Raw genomic sequence first — 20,119 nt, 5'->3', positions numbered from 1 at the left:
CCACAACTTGATACCACTTTTGGGGTCGGTTTTCTGTTTTGTAGAAATTAATGGTGATGGAAATTGGATTGGTTCATCCCCACTTTTTTGGAATTGGAGTGCATTAGTTATTGTCTTTGTAAATTAATAAAGTTGCTATGCAAACCTTTTAACACATGTCTGTTGCTGTGCTCAAACCCAAATCATCCAGTTTATTTTTTGGGGCCCTTTGGAATGTCTGTAAACAACAGCACTGCTGATAAATTCACCCTGGAGTGAGGTCAGTTTTGTGTGTAGGCCCCACTTTCTCTATGATCTTTTTATCAAAACAGGCTTGCATTCACATTGTGCCCTTCCTGACCACAGGTGTCTCAAAGCACTCAGCAGCTTATAAAATACTTTAGATATATAGTGACTGATGTAATGTAGGGCACAAGTTAGCCTTTACTGTGCCCAGCAGAAAGTAAGAATGTTGTTTAAATGGAGAAAGAACACAGAATCTTTCAGTGCAGAGAGACCTGGGTGTCCTAGGAACTGAGCAATGAAAATTTAGCAAACAGTAGTGCAATTAATTGGAAAGGTAAATGGTATGTTCTCCTTTATTGCAAAGAGGATGAAGAAAAGAAGTAGTGAAGTTTTGCTTCAACTCTACAGGCCATTTGTGAGACTAGGCCTGGAGTACTTTGTACAGCTTTGGTCTCCTTATTTAAGCAGCGATTAACTTGCATTGGAGACACTTCAGAGAGGGTTGACCAGGTTGATTCCTGGAAAGAGAAGTTGGTTTATGAAGCAATCTTAACCAGGTTGAGCCTATACTCCTTCGAGTTTTGAAGAATGAGAGGTGATATCATTGAGTCATTTAAGATTGTGAGGAGATTTGATCGGGTAGATGTTGAGGTGTTTCCTCTCTGGAGGAGTCTGTAACTGGGGGCCAAAGTTTCAATATGTGGCAACTGCACCTGAGACGGAGATGAGGAGGGTTTCGTTTGTGCCGAGTGTCATTAATCTTTTAATTTCATCACCTCAGAGAACAGTGGAGGTTGTGTTATTGAATATATTCAAGTCTGAGTTAGATGGGATTGATCAACAAAGGAGTCAAAGGTTATAGGTGGCAGGCAGGGGAGTGGATTTAAGGCCACAATCAAATCAGTCAGAATCTTATTGAATGGTGGAGCAGGCTTGAGTGGCCAAATGGCCTACTTCTCTTTTTCCTTCTGTTCTATTGTAATGCAGACAGTATTTATCATACAGATTTTCAGAAGGTGTAAACAACAATGCAAAATATAAGATTTTCATCCCCACTCTGCACTCATTCTCCTTCCTACTAATTGCCTGATGTAATTCTCAAACCCATTGTCTGATGTCCCCATATATTCATAGAGTCTGACACTCCAGTCATCTTCTATGACCACACATTCCATTTCTCCATCTGTCCATTTCTAATTTATATCTCTATTTTCCACTTGTCTCCTGAACATCACGCTCAGTCCTCTCTCCTTTGGAGCTGGAATGTGGCGTTGAGAAGCAGAGGGGTAAAAGATGATAGATCAGGGTAGTTCTGTTCACAATAGGTTCACAGTTCCAAAGGGTGAGGGAAAATCTGATTGTGGAGAAAGAAGAGGAGAACAGAGAAGGGCTGACAGGATGAGGCAGCAGGTGGGAGAATCCACAGCATTTATACTGAATATGGAAAGGCAACCGACAGAATTGTAAAATGAACATCATTCCACTCAATGCGTAATATTGAAAACAATTTATTTGTAGCAAAGGCTCTCATTGTGTATAAAATTTGCCTGTTACAAAAAAATTTATCTGTTCGCCAACACTTAATAAATATCAATAAATAAATTATCATTAAAAATTCACATTGCACATTAAATAACATGTAACATTTCATTACATGAAGACATCACAACAATAAAGGTCAATAAATTACAGTGGCTGAAATAGATTGAAAAGTTGGCCACTTAGGAGAGGAGAAATGGAAAGGTCAGTGCGGCCCAGGGTTTATAGGTCTGAAAACCCATATCTTGAAAGCCTACCAGTAAATTCCAGAGCAGACACCCCACCCATTAAAGGGTTAGGATTATATCAGAGGAAAATGACATAGCATCAAATATCAATAAATAAATAAATAAATAAATAAAATAATCTCCTCATGTCACTCATTGTTCTGTCATCAGTACAATAAAATATAAAATTTGTTACAAATATATATATAGATAGCTTTATGTTAAAAGTTTTTAAATAGATAATCTTTGTTCCCAGTCTCAGCTAAACATGTCTTTCTCAGTTTCTTCTGCTGATTTGTGCTATGATGAAAAGGAGTTGTTGTAAACGGGCTCTGGTCTCATTGCGGATTATTTCCCAGGCACAGTCACTGAATTTCTGAAAAAGAAAATTATTCAGGGAAACCGATTAGAGAATGAGCAGTTTTCAATGTGGTGAAATGAACTACATGCCAGCATTCACATTGTCATTTATCAATTGACCTACCTCCTGTTTGAGAAACTTTTCCAGTTTCCTAAATTAATTGTGAATGGCGGAGTTTCTCCTCATCTTGTGCTCTGATCCTGCTTTCCTGACACATTCTTCCAGCTCACCGAGCTGCCGGTCCAGGAGAAGCTGGAACTTTTCCACCTTGTCCTGGGCCCATGTGGCTGAACCCAGGTTCATGCTGTAGATCTTGCTGATGTGACGCAGGGTTTGATGGACAATCTGGATCCTGTCCTGTGTCTGTGTATAATGTAAGGAATGACATTAGAGAGGACATGTTCACCTTTAATTTTAGAACAGACTATGTTAAAGAACAAATTATAAATAGAGATAAAAATGTTCAAAGGGGGGAGGATTAATTTTAGTGCGTTTAAAGGGCATCTGGCCCAGGTGTATTTGAATCAAGGATTCTTTTTTCCTTTATTCATTCATGGGATGTGGGCATCACTGGCAAAGCCAGCATTAGATGCCCATCCCTAATGTCCCTTGAACTGAATATTTGAAAGGACAGTGAAGATTCGACCATGTGCTGAGAGTGACATGTCATCCAGTCCAGGTGCAGAATTCACGTTTCCTTTCTTAAAAGTCATTAGTGAATCAGAAGGGTTTTACAAAGATCCATGATAGTTGCATGGTCAGTATTACTGACACTAGTGTTATATTCCACGTTTATTGATTGAATTAAAATTCCACCATCTGTGTGATGGGACATGAACTCAGGTACCCAGAGCATTAGCCTAGGCCATGAATTATTAAACCTGTGAATCTACCACTACTATCTACCACCACTATCTACCATTAAGTGACCATCTCCTCTTAAATAGTGCTTTGTCAGTAGAAAAGGAGCAATTGAGGTTCTTTTTAACCGTAGATGTAATGGTTGCAGACTGGACTCCTTTCAATGAAGTACAAAGGGAGGGCATCGAAAGGTCAATGACGTCATCGCCAAAAATGTAGAGATTAAAACAAAACAGAAGGTGATGATGAACCGCCCCCTTTAACCCGTGAACTGCTGCCATTCATGTGGTGTACGAGAATTTACAAAGGTGTTGGGAAGGGTTTTCCAGGAGTGTTAGCCTGTAACAGTGAAAAAATGGGAAATAGTTCCAAGTCAGGATGCTTGTCCCTTGAATGGGAAACGAACTTTTCTGCTGGTCCCTTGCACCTGCTACGCTTGATCATCTGGGTGGTAGAAGTCGTCAGTTTGGGAAGCGGCGTTGAAGGGGCTTTGGTCAGATCCTGCAGTTCACCATGTATATGGTACACACTGACCCCAGTGTTTGTCGGTGGTGGACAGTAAATATTGAAGTTGGTTAGAGCGTTGTAGACTTACTGATGTTCACAACTTGATACCACTTTTGGGGTCGGTTTTCTGTTTTGTAGAATTTAATGGTGATGGAAATTGGATTGGTTCATCCCCACTTTTTTGGAATTGGAGTGCAATAGTTATTGTCTTTGTAAATTAATAAAGTTGCATTGCATATCTTTTAACACATGTCTGTTGCTGTGCTCAAACCCAAATCATCCAGTTTATTTTTTGGGGCCCTTTGGAAGGACTGTAAACAACTGCACTGCTGATAAATTCACCCTGGAGTGAGGGCAGTTTTGTGTGTAGGCCCAACTTTCTCGATGATATTTTTTTCAAAACAGGCTTGCATTCACATTGTGCTCTTCCTGACCACAGGTGTCTCAAAGCACTCAGCAGCTTATAAAGTACTTTAGATATATAGTGACTGATGTAATGTAGGACACAAGTTAGCCATTGCTGCGCCCAGCAGAAAGTCAGAATGTTGTTTAAATGGAGAAAGAACACAGAATCTTTCAGTGCAGAGGGACCTGGGTGACCTTGGAACTGAGCAATTAAAATTTAGCAAACAGGTAGAGCAAGTAATTGGAAAGGTAAATGGTACGTTGTCCTTTATTGCAAAGAGGATGAAGAATAGAAGTAGGGAAGTTTTGCTTCAACTCTACAGGCCATTTGTGAGACCAGACCTGGAGTACTATGTACAGCATTGGTCTCCTTATTTAAGCAGCGATTAACTTGCATTAGAGACACTTCAGAGAGGGTTGACCAGGTTGATTCCTGGAAAGAGAAGTTGGTTTATGAAGCAATCTTAACCAGGTTGAGCCAACACTCCTTTGAGTTTTGAAGAATGAGATGTGATGTCATTGAATCATTTAAGATTGTGAGGAGATTTGACCGTGTAGATGTTGAGGTGTTTCCTCTCTGTGGGAGTCTGTAACTGGGGGCCAAAGTTTCAATATGCACGTGAGACGGAGATGAGGAGGATTTCTTTTGTGCCGAGTGTCATTAATCTTTTAAATCTCCACCTCAGAGAACAGTGGAGGTTATGTTATTGAATATATTCAAGTCTGAGTTAGATGGGATTGATCAACAAAGGAGTCAAAGGTTATAGGTGGCAGGCAGGGGAGTGGATTTAAGGCCACAATCAAATCAATTGGAATCTTATTGAATGGTGGAGCAGGCTTGAGTGGCCAAATGGCCTACTTCTCTTTTATCTTCTGTTCTAATGTAATGCAGACAGTATTTATCATACAGATTTTCAGAAGGTGTAAACAACCATGCGAAACAAAAGATTTCCATCCCCACCCTCCACTCATTTTCCTTCCTACTCATTACCTGATGTCACTCTCAACCCCATTGTCTGATGTCCGCATATATTCACAGAGGCTGATACTCCAGTCATCTTCTATGTCCACCCATTCCATTTCTCCATCTGTGTATTTCTAATTTATACCTCTATTTTCCACTTTTCTCCTGAACATCAAGCTCAGGCCTCTCTCCTTTGGAGCTGGAATGTGGTGTAGAGAAGCAGAGGGGTAAAAGATGATAAATCAGGGCAGTTCGGTTCACAATAGGTTCACAGTTCCAACGGGTGAGGGAAAATCTGATTGTTGAGACAGAAGAGGCGAACAGAGAAGGGCTGACAGGAAGAGGCAGCAGGTGGGAGAATCCAGAGCATTTATACTGATTATGGAAAGCCAACCGACAGAATTGAAATATGAACATCATTCATGTCAATGCGTAATATTGAAAACAATTTATTTGTACCAAAGTCTCTCATTGTGTATAAAATATTCCAGTTACAAACAAATTTTATCGGTTCGCCAACACTTAATAAATATCAATAAATAAATTATCATTAAAAATTCACATTACACATTAAATTACATGTAACATTTCATTACATAAAGACATCACAACAATAAAGATCAATAAATTACAGTGGCTGAAATAGATTGAAAAGTTGGCCACTTAGGAGAGGAGAAATGGAAAGGTCAGTGCGGCCCAGAGTTTATAGGTCTGAAAACCCATATCTTGAATGCCTACCAGTAAATTCCAGAGCAGACACCCCACCCACTAAAGGGTTAGGATTATATCAGGGGAAAATATCATAGCAATAAATATCAATAAATAAGTGAATAAATAAAATAAATAAATAATCCAATCATGTCACACATTGTTCTGTCATCAGTACAATAAAATATAAAATTTGTTACAAATATATATATAAATAGCTTTATGTTAAAAGTTTTTAAAATAAATATTCATTGTTCCCAGTCTGTGCTAAACATGTCTTTCTCAGTTTCTTCGGCTGATTTGTGCTATGATGAAAAGGAGCTGTTGTAAACGGGCTCTGGTCTCATTGCGGATTATTTCCCAGGCACAGTCACTGAATTTCTGAAAAGAAAATTATTCAGGGAAACCGATTAGAGCATGAGCAGATTTAAATGTGGTGAAATGAACTACATGCCAGCAATCACATTGTCATTTATCAATTGACCTACCTCCTGTTTGAGAAACTTTTCCAGTTTCCTAAAGTAATTGTGAATGGCAGAGTTTCTCCTCATCTTGTGCTCTGATCCTGCTTTCCTGACACATTCTTCCAGCTCACCGAGCTGCCGATCCAGGAGAAGCCGGAGGTTTTCCACCTTGTCCTGGGCCCATGTGGCTGAACCCAGGTTCATGCTGTAGATCTTGCTGATGTAACGCAGGGTTTGATGGACAATCTGGATCCTGTCCTGTGTCTGTGTATAATGAAGAGAATGACATTAGAGAGGACATGTACACCTTTAGTTTTAGAACAGACTATGTTAAAGAACAAAATACAAATAGAGCTAAAAATGGGCAAAAGGGGGAGGATTAATTTTAGTTTGTTTAAAGGGGATCTGGCCCAGGTGTATTTGAATCAAGGATTCTTTTTTCCTTTATTCATTCATGGGATGTGGGCATCACTGGCAAAGCCAGCATTAGATGTCCTTCCCTAATATCCCTTGAACTGAATATTTGAAAGGACAGTGAAGATTCGACCATGTGCTGAGAGTGACATGTCATCCAGTCCAGGTGCAGAAGACACGTTTGCTTTCTTAAAAGGCATTAGTGAATCAGAAGGGTTTTACAAAGATCCATGATAGTTGCATGGTCAGTATTACTGACACTAGTGTTATATTCCACGTTCATTGATTGAATTAAAATTCCACCAGCTGTGTGATGGGGCATGAACTCAGGTACCCAGAGCATTAGCCTAGGCCATGAATTATTAACCCTGTGAATCTACCACTAAGCCACCGACTCCTCTTAAATAGTGCTTCCTCAGGAGGAAAGTAGCAATTGAGGCTCTTTTTAAGTGGAGATGTTATGGTTGCAGACTGGACTCCTTTCAATGAAGCAGAAAGGAAGGGCATGGAAAGGTCAATGACCTCATCGCCAAAAGATGTAGAGATTAAAACAAAACAGAAAACGAAGCCTTATGTGAAACATTAGGCTCTTAGCTGAGTGAGGAACCAAACTGAATGCAGCCAATATGGAGAAAAGTTATCAAAAGAAATAAGGAATAAACAGAATGCATGAGAATTGATGAGCAGGTCACGTAAGAGGGAAGCTAAAAACCTTTAATAAGCATGTAAATAAATGTTGATTAGTGAGCAAAAAATAAATCTTCTTGTGGGACACAAAGGACATGGCGGAGGATCTAAACCAATTCTTGGAATTTGTCTTCACTTCACAAGCAGATGCTTCAAAAGTCACAGTGCAGGGGGAGCGAGTAGAGGAATTGGGTAGGATAAAACTAGATAGAGGAGGTACGTAAAATATTGGCAGCACTCAGGTTAGGAAAGTCACCTGATCTGGACGGAATACAGCTGAGATTGCTGAGGAAAGCATGGGTTGAAATGACACTTCTGGCCGCATTCCTCCAGTCCTCTTTAGATATGAAGGACATGATGGCAGCGGACCAGCAGATTTCAAATACTTACATCCCATTCAAAAATGGAAGAGGGATAAACCCAACAAATACAGGCCAGTTAGACTATTTTGGGTGGTGGGAAAACTTCAGACACAGTGATCTCTGGGGAGACATCTTTACCATCAAATTATCTTTACCAAGCTTGATTGAGTTATGTGATAATGTAGCAGAGCGTTGATGAGGATTGTGCGCTGGATCTTCTGATGATTAATCTTTTAAAAGTGTGCGTATGGATTGATTTACAAAACAGCAAAAGCAGATTCAATAATAACTTTCTAGAGAGAATTGGATAAATAGTCAGAGAAGATTTTTGCATTGTAATGGGGGATGAGATCGGGAATAATTTGAATCGTTCATTCAAAGTGCTGCAGAGGTATGATGACATCATCAGAAGATTAAGCGCACTAACCTCATGAACACTCTCTGCTACATTATAACATAACTCAATCAAGTTTGGGAAAGGTGATTTTTCTTGAATATATGAATGCTGGTTAGTGCGTACCTACTAACGTATTTTTCCACCAGGTACTTGATCGGAAACGTGGCAAGGAAACAGACTATTCTGCCCAATCGGTCTCTTTCAACACAGGATCATTCTATGATCCTATGGCCTAACCTGCCTGCGTGGTTCATGCCCCAAAGTCATTCAGTGCAGCTGAGGAGTGAGATGTTTCGAGGGAGGCAAATTGTTACAGGGAATAAGATGATTAGAGGAAGTGAGGTGGTTAGAGGCAGGGAGAAAATTAAATGGTGTTAGGTTGAGAGAAGTTGAGACGTTTTCACGTAGTCAATGATCAGAGGACAAAATGCTCTCAGCATCGCCCTCATCCTGATGACTACATTTGTGTCTGGCTGCATCAAGCTGTGCGTGGACCCTTGGAGCGCAAACTGCAAGTGCTGAGTTTCAACCTGTCCCCAGTGTTGCAAAGGATGGGAGTGGCCTTGCTGTCGTGAACACTCGAAGCCTTTGTAATTGCCTCACCACCTATCCCGTGTAGAAATGCTTAGGCAGAGAAACATCTTTGACAACATGCCCAGCAGGCAGTGGTCTGCACAGAATAATCTAAAGGCCCTGCAGGAAAAGGAGATGGGCGATCCAGTCGGATGGCTCCCAGAGCAGGTGGTTAGAGGGAGGGACATAATATCAGGGAGGGATATAGTTGGAGATAAGTCGGTAGTGAATGCAGTTAGAGAGAGTGATATAGTTCATGGGTGAGATAGTGAGTGAAATTCAATAAGTAAGACTGCTCCTACATTCACAATGGGTACAAATCACTCTATTCCAAATTCCTGATGTGGAAGTTTCCGATTCGGTTGCTAATCTTACTTTGTATAAAAGCCCTGTGTGAATCAAATGAACCGAGTGTTCACTCACCTCTAATTCCTTCGAGAGTTTCACCATGTTCAAGGGTTTGGTTTTCAGTGAGAGTCTCTGTCTTATACAGTGTCGGGGAAAGGGTCCGCCCTGAGAGGGGAAAACAATCACTGTTACAATCAGCCCCAAAAACTCAAATACTGGAGAATCACAGGCTATTCATTGCACAAAATGACAAATTGCAAAACATTTCCCCTGATGTGACATTTCACAGCAAGCGGACACAATGTGATTCACCTCCTGCTCTGGCTGCAGGTTCAACTCACCATTGCATTCAGTTTGCTGAGAGTCTCTGTGTTGAGAACTTGCTGTAGCTGCAGCCTGTCACATCCGAGACTGAGGGTCCCGGACAAGAAGAGCAACACCATCCAGAATCTCCAGATACTCGCCAAAGCCATGATCAAACGACCCAGAGTGAAATACCGATGTGAAAGATGAGAAACCGGCGGCTTCGTGTTTCCGCGGCGAAAATGGTTCTTGCGAGCGGATTTAAACTGGGAAAGTCGAATCGGAGCCGCTTGTGATCCGGGAGCGAGCGCCTGTGCTGCCGAACAGTGTGAGTGTGAGTGTGGAGTATGTTCGGTGCTCTCACTGGCGCTGCCATGCTGTCGGCTTTAATGTGTGGCATTACATTCGAAAAGTGAAAACGGGCTCGAGGATTTTTGGAAGAGCTGCGGGAGATCAATAGTTTGTCCGGTTTCCTTTCTGAGGTCAGGAATGTAAAAGCTGGAGATTCCGGAAGCAGCGAGTGGAAAATCCCCGGTTGAAAATCACAGGCAGCGCTCGGTTCCAGCTCAGTGTTGTGTGGCTTCAGCTCACCTGGGGCACGAAGGTGGTGTAGAGGGAGGCTCTGAATTGGGGGCAGTGTGAACATGTATCGGGGGCTGGATTTTATCATCCGGATTATAGAGAGAGCGACAGCGGTGATCCGGTGCGGCGGCTTTTAGTGCTGACATTGGGCACCATGAAGAGCGATTCCCTTTGAAATCCACTGTGTCCCCGCGGTGTGTTCACCTGGCGCTTGTCCTGTTCACACTTCACAGGTTGGACATTGCAGACAGCTCGGCTCACAGCCCAGGGACACCGCTTCATGGGGACAGACTCCGCTCCGATTGACCTGTCCCACAATCTGCTCTTTAACTGGGAGAAGTTTCTCATTTCTCGGTTGTTTTCTGGAGCCATTTTCAGAGTCGGATTGAAAGAATATTTGATCTGCTCCGATTCTGAGTCCGAAAGTGATCCCGCTCTCTTTTCTTTCATCCTTTCTTTCTTGTCTCTCTCCCGGGAAAGTGTCTGTGTCACTTTCTCTCTGGAAATTAACCTGGTGTCCATTTCAGCCAAAAGCGAAAGTGCCTGAAGGAAAGTGACGTGTTTTGTCATTTCCGAAAGGGAGGAGGGTTTGTAAAGAGGGTGGATCAGACTGAGAGGGGTGAGGGGCAGTTGGGAATTGCTTTGGGGTATTCGCTAAATGCCCGGCTACATAGGAAATGGCACCAAATCCCTCTCAGCTGGAAGTGTCACCAAAATCTACCGTCCGGGTAGATGTGGGAGCGGGATCCCACATTCCCCAACTGGAGACACGAGAGAAACTACAACTTACGAAAATGCTGTTATTGGCGAATAAAACAGTGGGAATTGTAATTATTGAAGGCGGAGGCGGAAGGAGGGTCAGGGAACTGAAGGAAGAATATTAAAAGCACTGGAGAGTGACATTGGAGGAAATAGGAAGGACCTGCGGGAGCGTGTGCATTTTTACATTACTAAAATATGCGGCCCATTCACAGCTCCTTTTGCAAAATTTGGTTTCATTTTCTCCTTGATGGGACGTGGGCGTCTCTGGAAAGGCCAGAATTTGTTGCTCCTCCCTAATTACCCGACAGAAGGTGGTGATGAACCGCCCCCTTCAACCCGTGAACTGCTGCCATTCATGTGGTGTAGGTGAATTTACAGAGGTGTTGGGAAGGGTTTTCCAGGAGTGTTAGCCTGTAACAGTGAAAAAATGGGAAATAGTTCCAAGTCAGTATCTTGTCCCTTGAATGGGAAACGAACTTTTCTGCTGGTCCCTTGCACCTGCTACCCTTGTTCTTCTGGGTTGTAGAAGCCGTCAGTTTGGGAAGCGGTGTTGAAGGGGCTTTGGTGAGATCCTGCAGTTCACCATGTACATGGTACACACTGACCCCAGTGTTTGTCGGTGGTGGACAGTAAATATTGAAGTTGGTTAGAGCGTTGTAGACTTACTGACGTTCACAACTTGATACCACTTTTGGGGTCGGTTTTCTGTTTTGTAGAAATTAATGGTGATGGAAATTGGATTGGTTCATCCCCACTTTTTTGGAATTGGAGTGCAATAGTTATTGTCTTTGTAAATTAATAAAGTTGCTTTGCATATCTTTTAACACATGTCTGTTGCTGTGCTCAAACCCAAATCATCCAGTTTATTTTTTGGGGCCCTTTGGAAGGCCTGTAAACAACTGCACTGCTGATAATTTCACCCTGGAGTGAGGGCAGTTTTGTGTGTAGGCCCAACTTTCTCGATGATATTTTTTTCAAAACAGGCTTCCTTTCACATTGTGCCCTTCCTGACCACAGGTGTCTCAAAGCACTCAGCAGCTTATAAAGTACTTTAGATATATAGTGACTGATGTAATGTAGGACACAAGTTAGCCGTTGCTCTGCCCAGCAGAAAGTCAGAATGTTGTTTAAATGGAGAAAGAACACAGAATCTTTCAGTGCAGAGGGACCTGGGTGTCCTTGGACCTGAGCAATTAAAATTTAGCAAACAGGTAGAGCAATTAATTGGAAAGGTAAATGGTATGTGGTCCTTTATTGCAAAGAGGATGAAGAATAGAAGTAGGGAAGTTTTGCTTCAACTCTACAGGCCATTTGTGAGACCAGACCTGGAGTACTATGTACAGATTTGGTCTCCTTATTTAAGCAGGGATTAACTTGCATTGGAGACACTTCAGAGAGGGTTCACCAGGTTGATTCCTGGAAAGAGAAGTTGGTTTATGAAGCAATCATAACCAGGTTGAGCCTATACTCCTTCGAGTTTGGAAGAATGAGAGGTGATGTCATTGAATCATTTAAGATTGTGAGGAGATTTGACCGTGTAGATGTTGAGGTGTTTCCTCTCTGTGGGAGTCTCTAACTGGGGGCCAAAGTTTCAATATGCACATGAGACGGAGATGAGGTGGATTTCTTTTGTGCTGAGTGTCATTAATCTTTTAAATCTCCACCTCAGAGTACAGTTGGAGATTGTGTTATTGAATATATTCAAGTATGAGTTAGATGGGATTGATCAACAAAGGAGTCAAAGGTTATAGGTGGCAGGCAGGGGAGTGGATTTAAGGCCACAATCAAATCAGTTGGAATCTTATTGAATGGTGGAGCAGGCTTGAGTGGCCAAATGGCCTACTTCTCTTTTTTCTTCTGTTCTAATGTAATGCAGACAGTATTTATCATACAGATTTTCAGAAGGTGTAAACAACCATGCGAAACAAAAGATTTCCATTCCCACTCTGCACTCATTCTCCTTCCTACTCATTACCTGATGTCATTCTCAACCCCATTGTCTGATGTCCCCATATATTCGCAGAGGCTGACACTCCAGTCATCTTCTATGTCCACCCATTCCATTTCTCCATCTGTCCATTTCTAATTTATACCTCTATTTTCCACTTGTCTCCTGAACATCAAGCTCAGGCCTCTCTCCTTTGGAGCTGGAATGTGGCGTTGAGATGCAGAGGGGTAAAAGATGATAAATCAGGGCAGTTCGGTTCACAATAGGTTCACAGTTCCAACGGGTGAGGGAAAATCTGATTGTGGAGACAGAAGAGGCGAACAGAGAAGGGCTGACAGGAAGAGGCAGCAGCTGGGAGAATCCAGAGCATTTGTATTGAGTATGGAAAGCCAACCGACAGAATTGAAAAATGAACATCATTCCAGTCAATGCGTAATATTGAAAACAATTTATTTGTACCAAAGGCTCTCATTGTGTATAAAATATTCCAGTTACAAAAAAATTTATCTGTTCGCCAACACTTAATAAATATCAATACATAAATTATCATTAAAAATTCACATTACACATTAAATTACATGTAACATTTCATTACATGAAGACATCACAACAATAAAGATCAATAAATTACAGTGGCTGAAATAGATTGAAAAGTTGGCCACTTAGGAGAGGAGAAATGGAAAGGTCAGTGCAGCCCAGGGTTTATAGGTCTGAAAACCCATATCTTGAAAGCCTACCAGTAAATTCCAGAGCAGACACCCCACCCACTAAAGGGTTAGGATTATATCAGGGGAAAATATCATAGCAATAAATATCAATAAATAAATGAATAATTAAAATAAATAAATAATCCAATCATGTCACTCATTGTTCTGTCATCAGTACAATAAAATATAAAATTTGTTACAAATATATATATAAATAGCTTTATGTTAAAAGTTTTTAAAATAAATATTCATTGCTCCCAGTCTGTGCTAAACATCTTTCTCAGTTTCTTCTGATGATTTGTGCTATGATGAAAAGGAGCTGTTGTAAACGGGCTCTGGTCTCATTGCGCATTATTTCCCAGGCACAGTCACTGAATTTCTGAAAAAGAAAATTATTCAGGGAAACCGATTAGAGAATGAGCAGATTTAAATGTGGTGAAATGAACTACATGCCAGCAATCACATTGTCATTTATCAATTGACCTACCTCCTGTTTGAGAAACTTTTCCAGTTTCCTAAAGTAATTGTGAATGGCGGAGTTTCTCCTCATCTTGTGCTCTGATCCTGCTTTCCTGACACATTCTTCCAGCTCACCGAGCTGCCGATCCAGGAGAAGCCGAAGGTTTTCCACCTTGTCCTGGGCCCATGCGGCTGAACCCAGGTTCATGCTGTAGATCTTTCTGATGTGACACAGGGTTTGATGGACAATCTGGATCCTATCCTGTATCTGTGTATAATGTAGAGAATGACATTAGAAAGGACATGTTCACTTTTAATTTTAGAACAGACTATGTTAAAGAACAAAATACAAATACAGCTGAAAATGGGCAAAAGGGGGAGGATTAATTTTAGTGCATTTAAAGGGGATCTGGCCCAGGTGTATTTGAATCAAGGATTCTATTTTCCTTTAGACATTCATGGGATGTGTGCATCACTGGCAAAGCCAGAATTACATGTCCATCCCTAATGTCCCTTGAACTGAATATTAGAAAGGACAGTGAAGATTCGACCATGTGCTGAGAGTGACATGTCATCCAGTCCAGATGCAGAAGTCACATTTCCTTTCTTAAAAGGCATTAGTGAATCAGAAGGGTTTTACAAAGATCCATGATAGTTGCATGGTCAGTATTACTGACACTAGTGTTATATTCCACGTTTATTGATTGAATTAAAATTCCACCAGCTGTGTGATGGGGCATGAACTCAGGTGCCCAGAGCATTAGCCTAGGCCATGAATTATTAACCCTGTGAATCTACCACTAAGCCACTGACTCCTCTTAAATAGTGCTTCCTCAGGAGGAAAGTAGCAATTGAGGCTCTTTTTAAGTGGAGATGTTATGGTTGCAGACTGGACTCCTTTCAATGAAGCAGAAAGGAAGGGCATGGCAAGGTCAATGACCTCATCGCCAAAAGATGTAGACATTAAAACAAAACAGAAAACGAAGCCTTATGTGAAACATTAGGCTCTTAGCTGAGTGAGGAACCAAGCTGAATGCAGCCAATATGGAGAAAAGTTATCAAAAGAAATAAGGAATAAACAGAATGCATGAGAATTGATGAGCAGGTCACATAAGAGGGAAGCTAATAACTTTTAATAAGCATGTAAATAAATGTTTGTTTGTGTTGATTAGTGAGCAAAAAATAAATCTTCTTGTGGGACACAAAGGACATGGCGGAGGACCTAAACCAGTTCTTGGAATTTGTCTTCACTTCACAAGCAGATGCTTCAAAAGTCACAGTGAAGGGGGAGCGAGTAGAGAAATTGGGTAGGATTAAAATAGATAAAGAGGAGGTACGTAAAATATTGGCAGCACTCAGGTTAGGAAAGTCACCTGATCTGGTCGGAATACAGCTGAGATTGCTGAGGAAAGCAAGGGTTGAAATGACACTTCTGGCCGCATTCCTCCAGTCCTCTTTAGATATGAGGGACATGATGGCAGCGGACCAGAAGATTTCAAATACTTACATCCCATTCAAAAATGGAAGAGGGATAAACCCAACAAATACAGGCCAGTTAGACCATTTTGGGTGGTGGGAAACCTTCAGACACAGAGATCTCTGGGGAGACATCTTTACCATCAAATTATCTTTACCAAGCTTGATTGAGTTATGTGTTAATGTAGCAGAGCGTTGATGAGGATTGTGCGCTGGATCTTCTGATGATTAGTCTTTTAAAACTGTGCGTATGGATTGATTTTCAAAACAGCAAAAGCAGATTCAATAATAACTTTCAAGAGAGAATTGGATAAATAGTCAGAGAAGATTTTTGCATTGTAATGGGGGATGAGATCGGGAATAATTTGAATCGTTCATTCAAAGTGCTGCAGAGGTATGATGACATCATCAGAAGATTAAGCGCACTAACCTCATGAACACTCTCTGCTGCATTATCACATAACTCAATCAAGTTTGGGAAAGGTGATTTTTCTTGAATATATGAATGCTGGTTAGTGCGTACCTACTAACGTATTTTTCCACCAGGTAGTTGATCGGAAACGTGGCACAGAAACAGGCCATTCTGCCCAATCGGTCTCCTTCAGCACAGGATCATTCTATGTTCCTATGGCCTAACCTGCCTGCGTGGTTCATGCCCCAAAGTCTTTCAGTGCAGCTGAGGAGTGAGATGTTTCGAGGGAGGCAAATTGTTACAGGGAATAAGATGTTTAGAGGAAGTGAGGTGGTTAGAGGCGGTGAGAAAATTAAAGGGTGTTAGGTTGAGAAAAGTTGAGAAGTTTTCACATAGTCAATGATCAGAGGACCAAACGCAGTCAACATCGCCCTCATCCTGATGACTACATTTGTGTCTTGCTGCATCAAGCTGTGCGTGGACCCTTGGAACGCAAACTGCAAGTGCTGACTTTCAACCTGTCCCCGGTGTTGCAAAGGATGGGACTGGCCTTGTTGTCGGGAACACTCGAAGCCTTTGGAACCTGACTCACCACCTATCCCGTGTAGAAATGTTCAGGCAGAGAAACACCTTTGACAACAGGCCCATCAGGCAGTGGTCTGCACGGAATAATCTAGAGACCCTGCAGGAAAAGGAGATGGGAGATCCAGTCGGATGGCTCGCAGAGCAGGTAGTTAGAGGGAGGGACATAATATCTGGGAGGGAGAGAGTTGGAGATAAGGGAGTAGTGAGTGCGGTTAGAGAGAGTGATATAGTTCATGAGTGAGATAGTGAGTGAAATACAATAAGTGAGACTGCTCCTACATTCACAATGGGTACAAATCACTCTATTCCAAATTCCTGATGTGGAAGTTTCCGATCCGGTTGTTGATCTTACTTTGTATATAAGCCCTGTGTGAATCAAATGAACCGAGTGTTTACTCACCTCTAATTCCTTCGAGAGTTTCACCAGGTTCAAGGGTTTGGTTTTCAGTGAGAGTCTCTGTCTTATACAGTGTCGGGGAAAAGGTCCGCCCTGAGAGGTACAGAGGAGGTGAACTGTAACTACGCGGGAGGATTGGAGAGGTTGTCACTGTTTTCCTTGGAGAAAAGAATGTGGAGATTAGGCTTAATTGAGGAACTCAAGATAGCCTGTGGGGTATGGACAGCGTAAATAATAAGAAACCGTTTCCACGAAAGCGAACATCAAGAAATATGACTGAGGGTCCCGGACAAGAAGAGCAACACCATCCAAATTCTCCAGATACTCGCCAAAGCCATGATCAAGCGACCCAGAGTGAAACACCCCGAGTTGAGGATCAGACACTGACCGGATCTGGGATCAACTCCGAAAGTCTGTTACTTTGAAGCGAATGAAACACGAGGAGTGGAAATGCTGCAGCTTGTGAAGCCGGAGCGACCGCCTGAATGTCCAGTCCTGTTTGTGTATGTTTGTGTGAGAATTGTGCTGGGAGGAGCTGTCGCTGTGAAGAGGGGGGACTGGCGATGTTGCTATTACACTCTATAAGTGAAATCTGGTTGCGGGAGTTTTGGAAGGACTTCAGGAGAGGAAGAGTTTGTCTGCTCCCTGTCTGAGGTAAGGAATCTGAAATCTGGAGATTCCTGAACCAGTGACTGGAAGATGCCCGAGAGAAAATCACAACCCGCGCTCGGTTCCAGCTCAAAGTTCTAATAATTTGGATCAACAGTTTTAACAATGTTTTGGGAACATTATCATGCTTCCTCCAAATTGAACGGATTCGCATTAAGGGGGCAATGAAGGGGCATTTGGTAACATTGATTCATTATAAGGCTGTACTTGTTCTTGAGTTCTCTGCCTGAAAGCAGGTCCGACCCATTGCATCACAAGATCTCCATAAGGTGATAGGCAAATTCATAAATTACATTCAACATGCCCGTGACATATGTAAAACATTCTCCTCCTTCTAGCCCTGTGACATAGTCGACATGAACATCAGAATTCAACTTTCTCCACCATGGGCCTGCTGGTTGGGGATACACTGCCTGGCTCCCACTGTCTAAATGCAGACTGTAAAAGCCCAGAATGGCATCTCTTCCCCACCATCACCCACCCAGCCCCAACGTTTAGCCTCTGTGTCCCCAAGAATCTATTTTAGGTCCCTTTCTATTTCTGTTCGACATGCATCTCCTCAGGGAGATCAAACAAAACACAGCGTCAGTCTCCTGGATAAGAAATACCTTCATTTTAAAATTCTCACCCTCATTTTCAAATATTGAAAGCACTGCGTGAAGTTTGCTCCAATCACACCCTGGGTTCAAAAATTGCTCCTCATATCACATTTACTCCCTTTGCCAACTATTTTCAACCTGTGCCCTATATTTCTTGATGTTCGTTTTCGTGGAGACGGTTTCTTATTATTAACGCTGTCCATACCCCACAGGGTACCTTGAGTTCCTCAATTAAGCCTAATCTCCACATTCTTTTCTCCAAGGAAAACAGTGACAACCTCTCCAATCCTCCCGCGTAGCTACAGTTCGTTATCCTGGGAATGATTCTTGTTAACCTCCTCTGTACTCTCAACAATACCCTTACATCCTTCCTCAAGTATGGTGCCCAGAACAGTACTCCAGATGATGCCTAACTGGTGTCTTATACAAGTTCGACATGACCTCTTTTCTCTTCTACTCAACGCCACAATTAATAAAGCCTATGCTAGTATATTCTTTATTAACTGCTCTCAATATGCCCTGCCATCTTCAATGACCAATCCGCATATACACCGAGGTCCCTCTGTTCCTGCACATCCTGTAGAGTCACTCCCTTTATTTTATAAGGTCTCGCCTTATCTTGCCTCCCAAAACGTATCACCTCACATTTCTCTACATTGAACTTCATCTGCCACTTGTCTGCCCAATCCACAAACATGCCAATGTCGTTTTTAAGTTCAGCACCATCCGCATCACAGTTGACAACATTTCCAAAATTTGTATCATCTGCAAAGTTTGAAATCTTGCTGTGCCCACCACAACAAATGTTGCTGTATAACATTCCCGTGAGGCACCTTGAGACCTTAAAGTGGCTCTATTATTCTGAATGGTTGTTACTGATGGGCTGTCTCTGATTTGCCCCCTCTCCCCCTTCAGGTTCACATTCCGCTTCTTCCGTCATTGAGCGCCCTCCTCCTCAATGTCTGCTTTCCAATTTCCTCTCAGATCCCATTTGTTCCTTCACCCAAATCCAGATTTAATCTCTCCTGGAGGCTGATTCCCTCTCTCCCCTCAACATAATTACCGACTCGGTGTTTTGGGTTCAACTCACCATTGCATTCAGTTTGCTGAGAGTCTCTGTGTTGAGAACTTGCTGTAACTGCAGCCTGTCACATCCCAGACTGAGGGTCCCGGACAAGAAGAGCAACACCATCCAGAATCTCCAGATACTCGCCAAAGCCATGATCAAGCGACCCAGAGTGAAACACTGATGTGAAAGATGAGAAACCGACTGCTTCGTGATTCCGCGGCGGATTTAAACTGGGAAAGTCGAATCGGAGCCGCTTGTGATCCGGGAGCGAGCGCCTGTGCTGCCGAACGGTGTGAGTGTGAGTGTGGAGTCTGCTCGGTGCTCTCACTGGCGCTGCCATGCTGTCGGCTTTAATGTGTGGCATTACATTCGAAAAGTGAAAACGGGCTCGAGGATTTTTGGAAGAGCTGCGGGAGATCAATAGTTTGTCCGGTTTCCTTTCTGAGGTCAGGAATGTAAAAGCTGGAGATTCCGGAAGCAGCGAGTGGAAAATCCCCGGTTGAAAATCACAGGCAGCGCTCGGTTCCAGCTCAGTGTTGTGTGGCTTCAGCTCACCTGGGGCACGAAGGTGGTGTAGAGGGAGGCTCTGAATTGGGGGCAGTGTGAACATGTATCGGGGGCTGGATTTTATCATCCGGATTATAGAGAGAGCGACAGCGGTGATCCGGTGCGGCGGCTTTTAGTGCTGACATTGGGCCCCATGAAGAGCGATTCCCTTTGAAATCCACTGTGTCCCCGCGGTGTGTTCACCTGGCGCTTGTCCTGTTCACACTTCACAGGTTGGACATTGCAGAGAGCTCGGCTCACAGCCCAGGGACACCGCTTCATGGAGACAGACTCCGCTCCGATTGACCTGTCCCACAATCTGCTCTTTAACTGGGAGAAGTTTCTCATTTCTCGGTTGTTTTCTGGAGCCATTTTCAGAGTCGGATTGAAAGAATATTTGATCTGCTCCGATTCTGAGTCCGAAAGTGATCCCGCTCTCTTTTCTTTCATCCTTTCTTTCTTGTCCCTCTCCCGGGAAAGTGTCCGTGTCACTTTCTCTCTGGAAATTAACCTGGTGTCCATTTCAGCCCAAAGCGAAAGTGCCTGAAGGAAAGTGACGTGTT

General features: G+C 42.6%; 2 protein-coding genes across 2 annotated transcripts; both read right to left on the bottom strand.

Annotated features, from left to right (window-relative positions):
* Window positions 1–6,000: 6,000 nt before the first annotated feature.
* Window positions 6,001–9,515, bottom strand: LOC144667755 (interferon alpha-F-like). Its single transcript, XM_078529198.1, has 4 exons — window positions 9,384–9,515; window positions 9,118–9,207; window positions 6,286–6,525; window positions 6,001–6,178 (listed from the first exon to the last, which is right to left on the bottom strand). The coding sequence occupies exons 1-4, from the start codon at window positions 9,513–9,515 to the stop codon at window positions 6,080–6,082; spliced, it is 561 nt and encodes a 186-aa protein (XP_078385324.1). The 3' UTR covers window positions 6,001–6,079.
* A 4,109-nt stretch (window positions 9,516–13,624) lies between these two features.
* LOC144667756 (interferon alpha-H-like) lies at window positions 13,625–19,163 on the bottom strand. Its single transcript, XM_078529200.1, has 4 exons — window positions 19,032–19,163; window positions 16,677–16,766; window positions 13,832–14,071; window positions 13,625–13,723 (listed from the first exon to the last, which is right to left on the bottom strand). Exons 1-4 carry the CDS (start codon window positions 19,161–19,163, stop codon window positions 13,625–13,627), a joined length of 561 nt encoding a protein of 186 aa, XP_078385326.1.
* Between the last annotated feature and the right edge of the window lie 956 nt (window positions 19,164–20,119).

The sequence above is a fragment of the Cetorhinus maximus genome, chromosome 25, assembly GCF_964194155.1.
Source record: "Cetorhinus maximus chromosome 25, sCetMax3.hap1.1, whole genome shotgun sequence".
Lineage (NCBI taxonomy): Eukaryota > Metazoa > Chordata > Chondrichthyes > Lamniformes > Cetorhinidae > Cetorhinus > Cetorhinus maximus.
The sequence above is the reverse complement of the archived record's forward strand: the minus strand, read 5'-3'. Positions and strand labels throughout refer to the sequence as shown.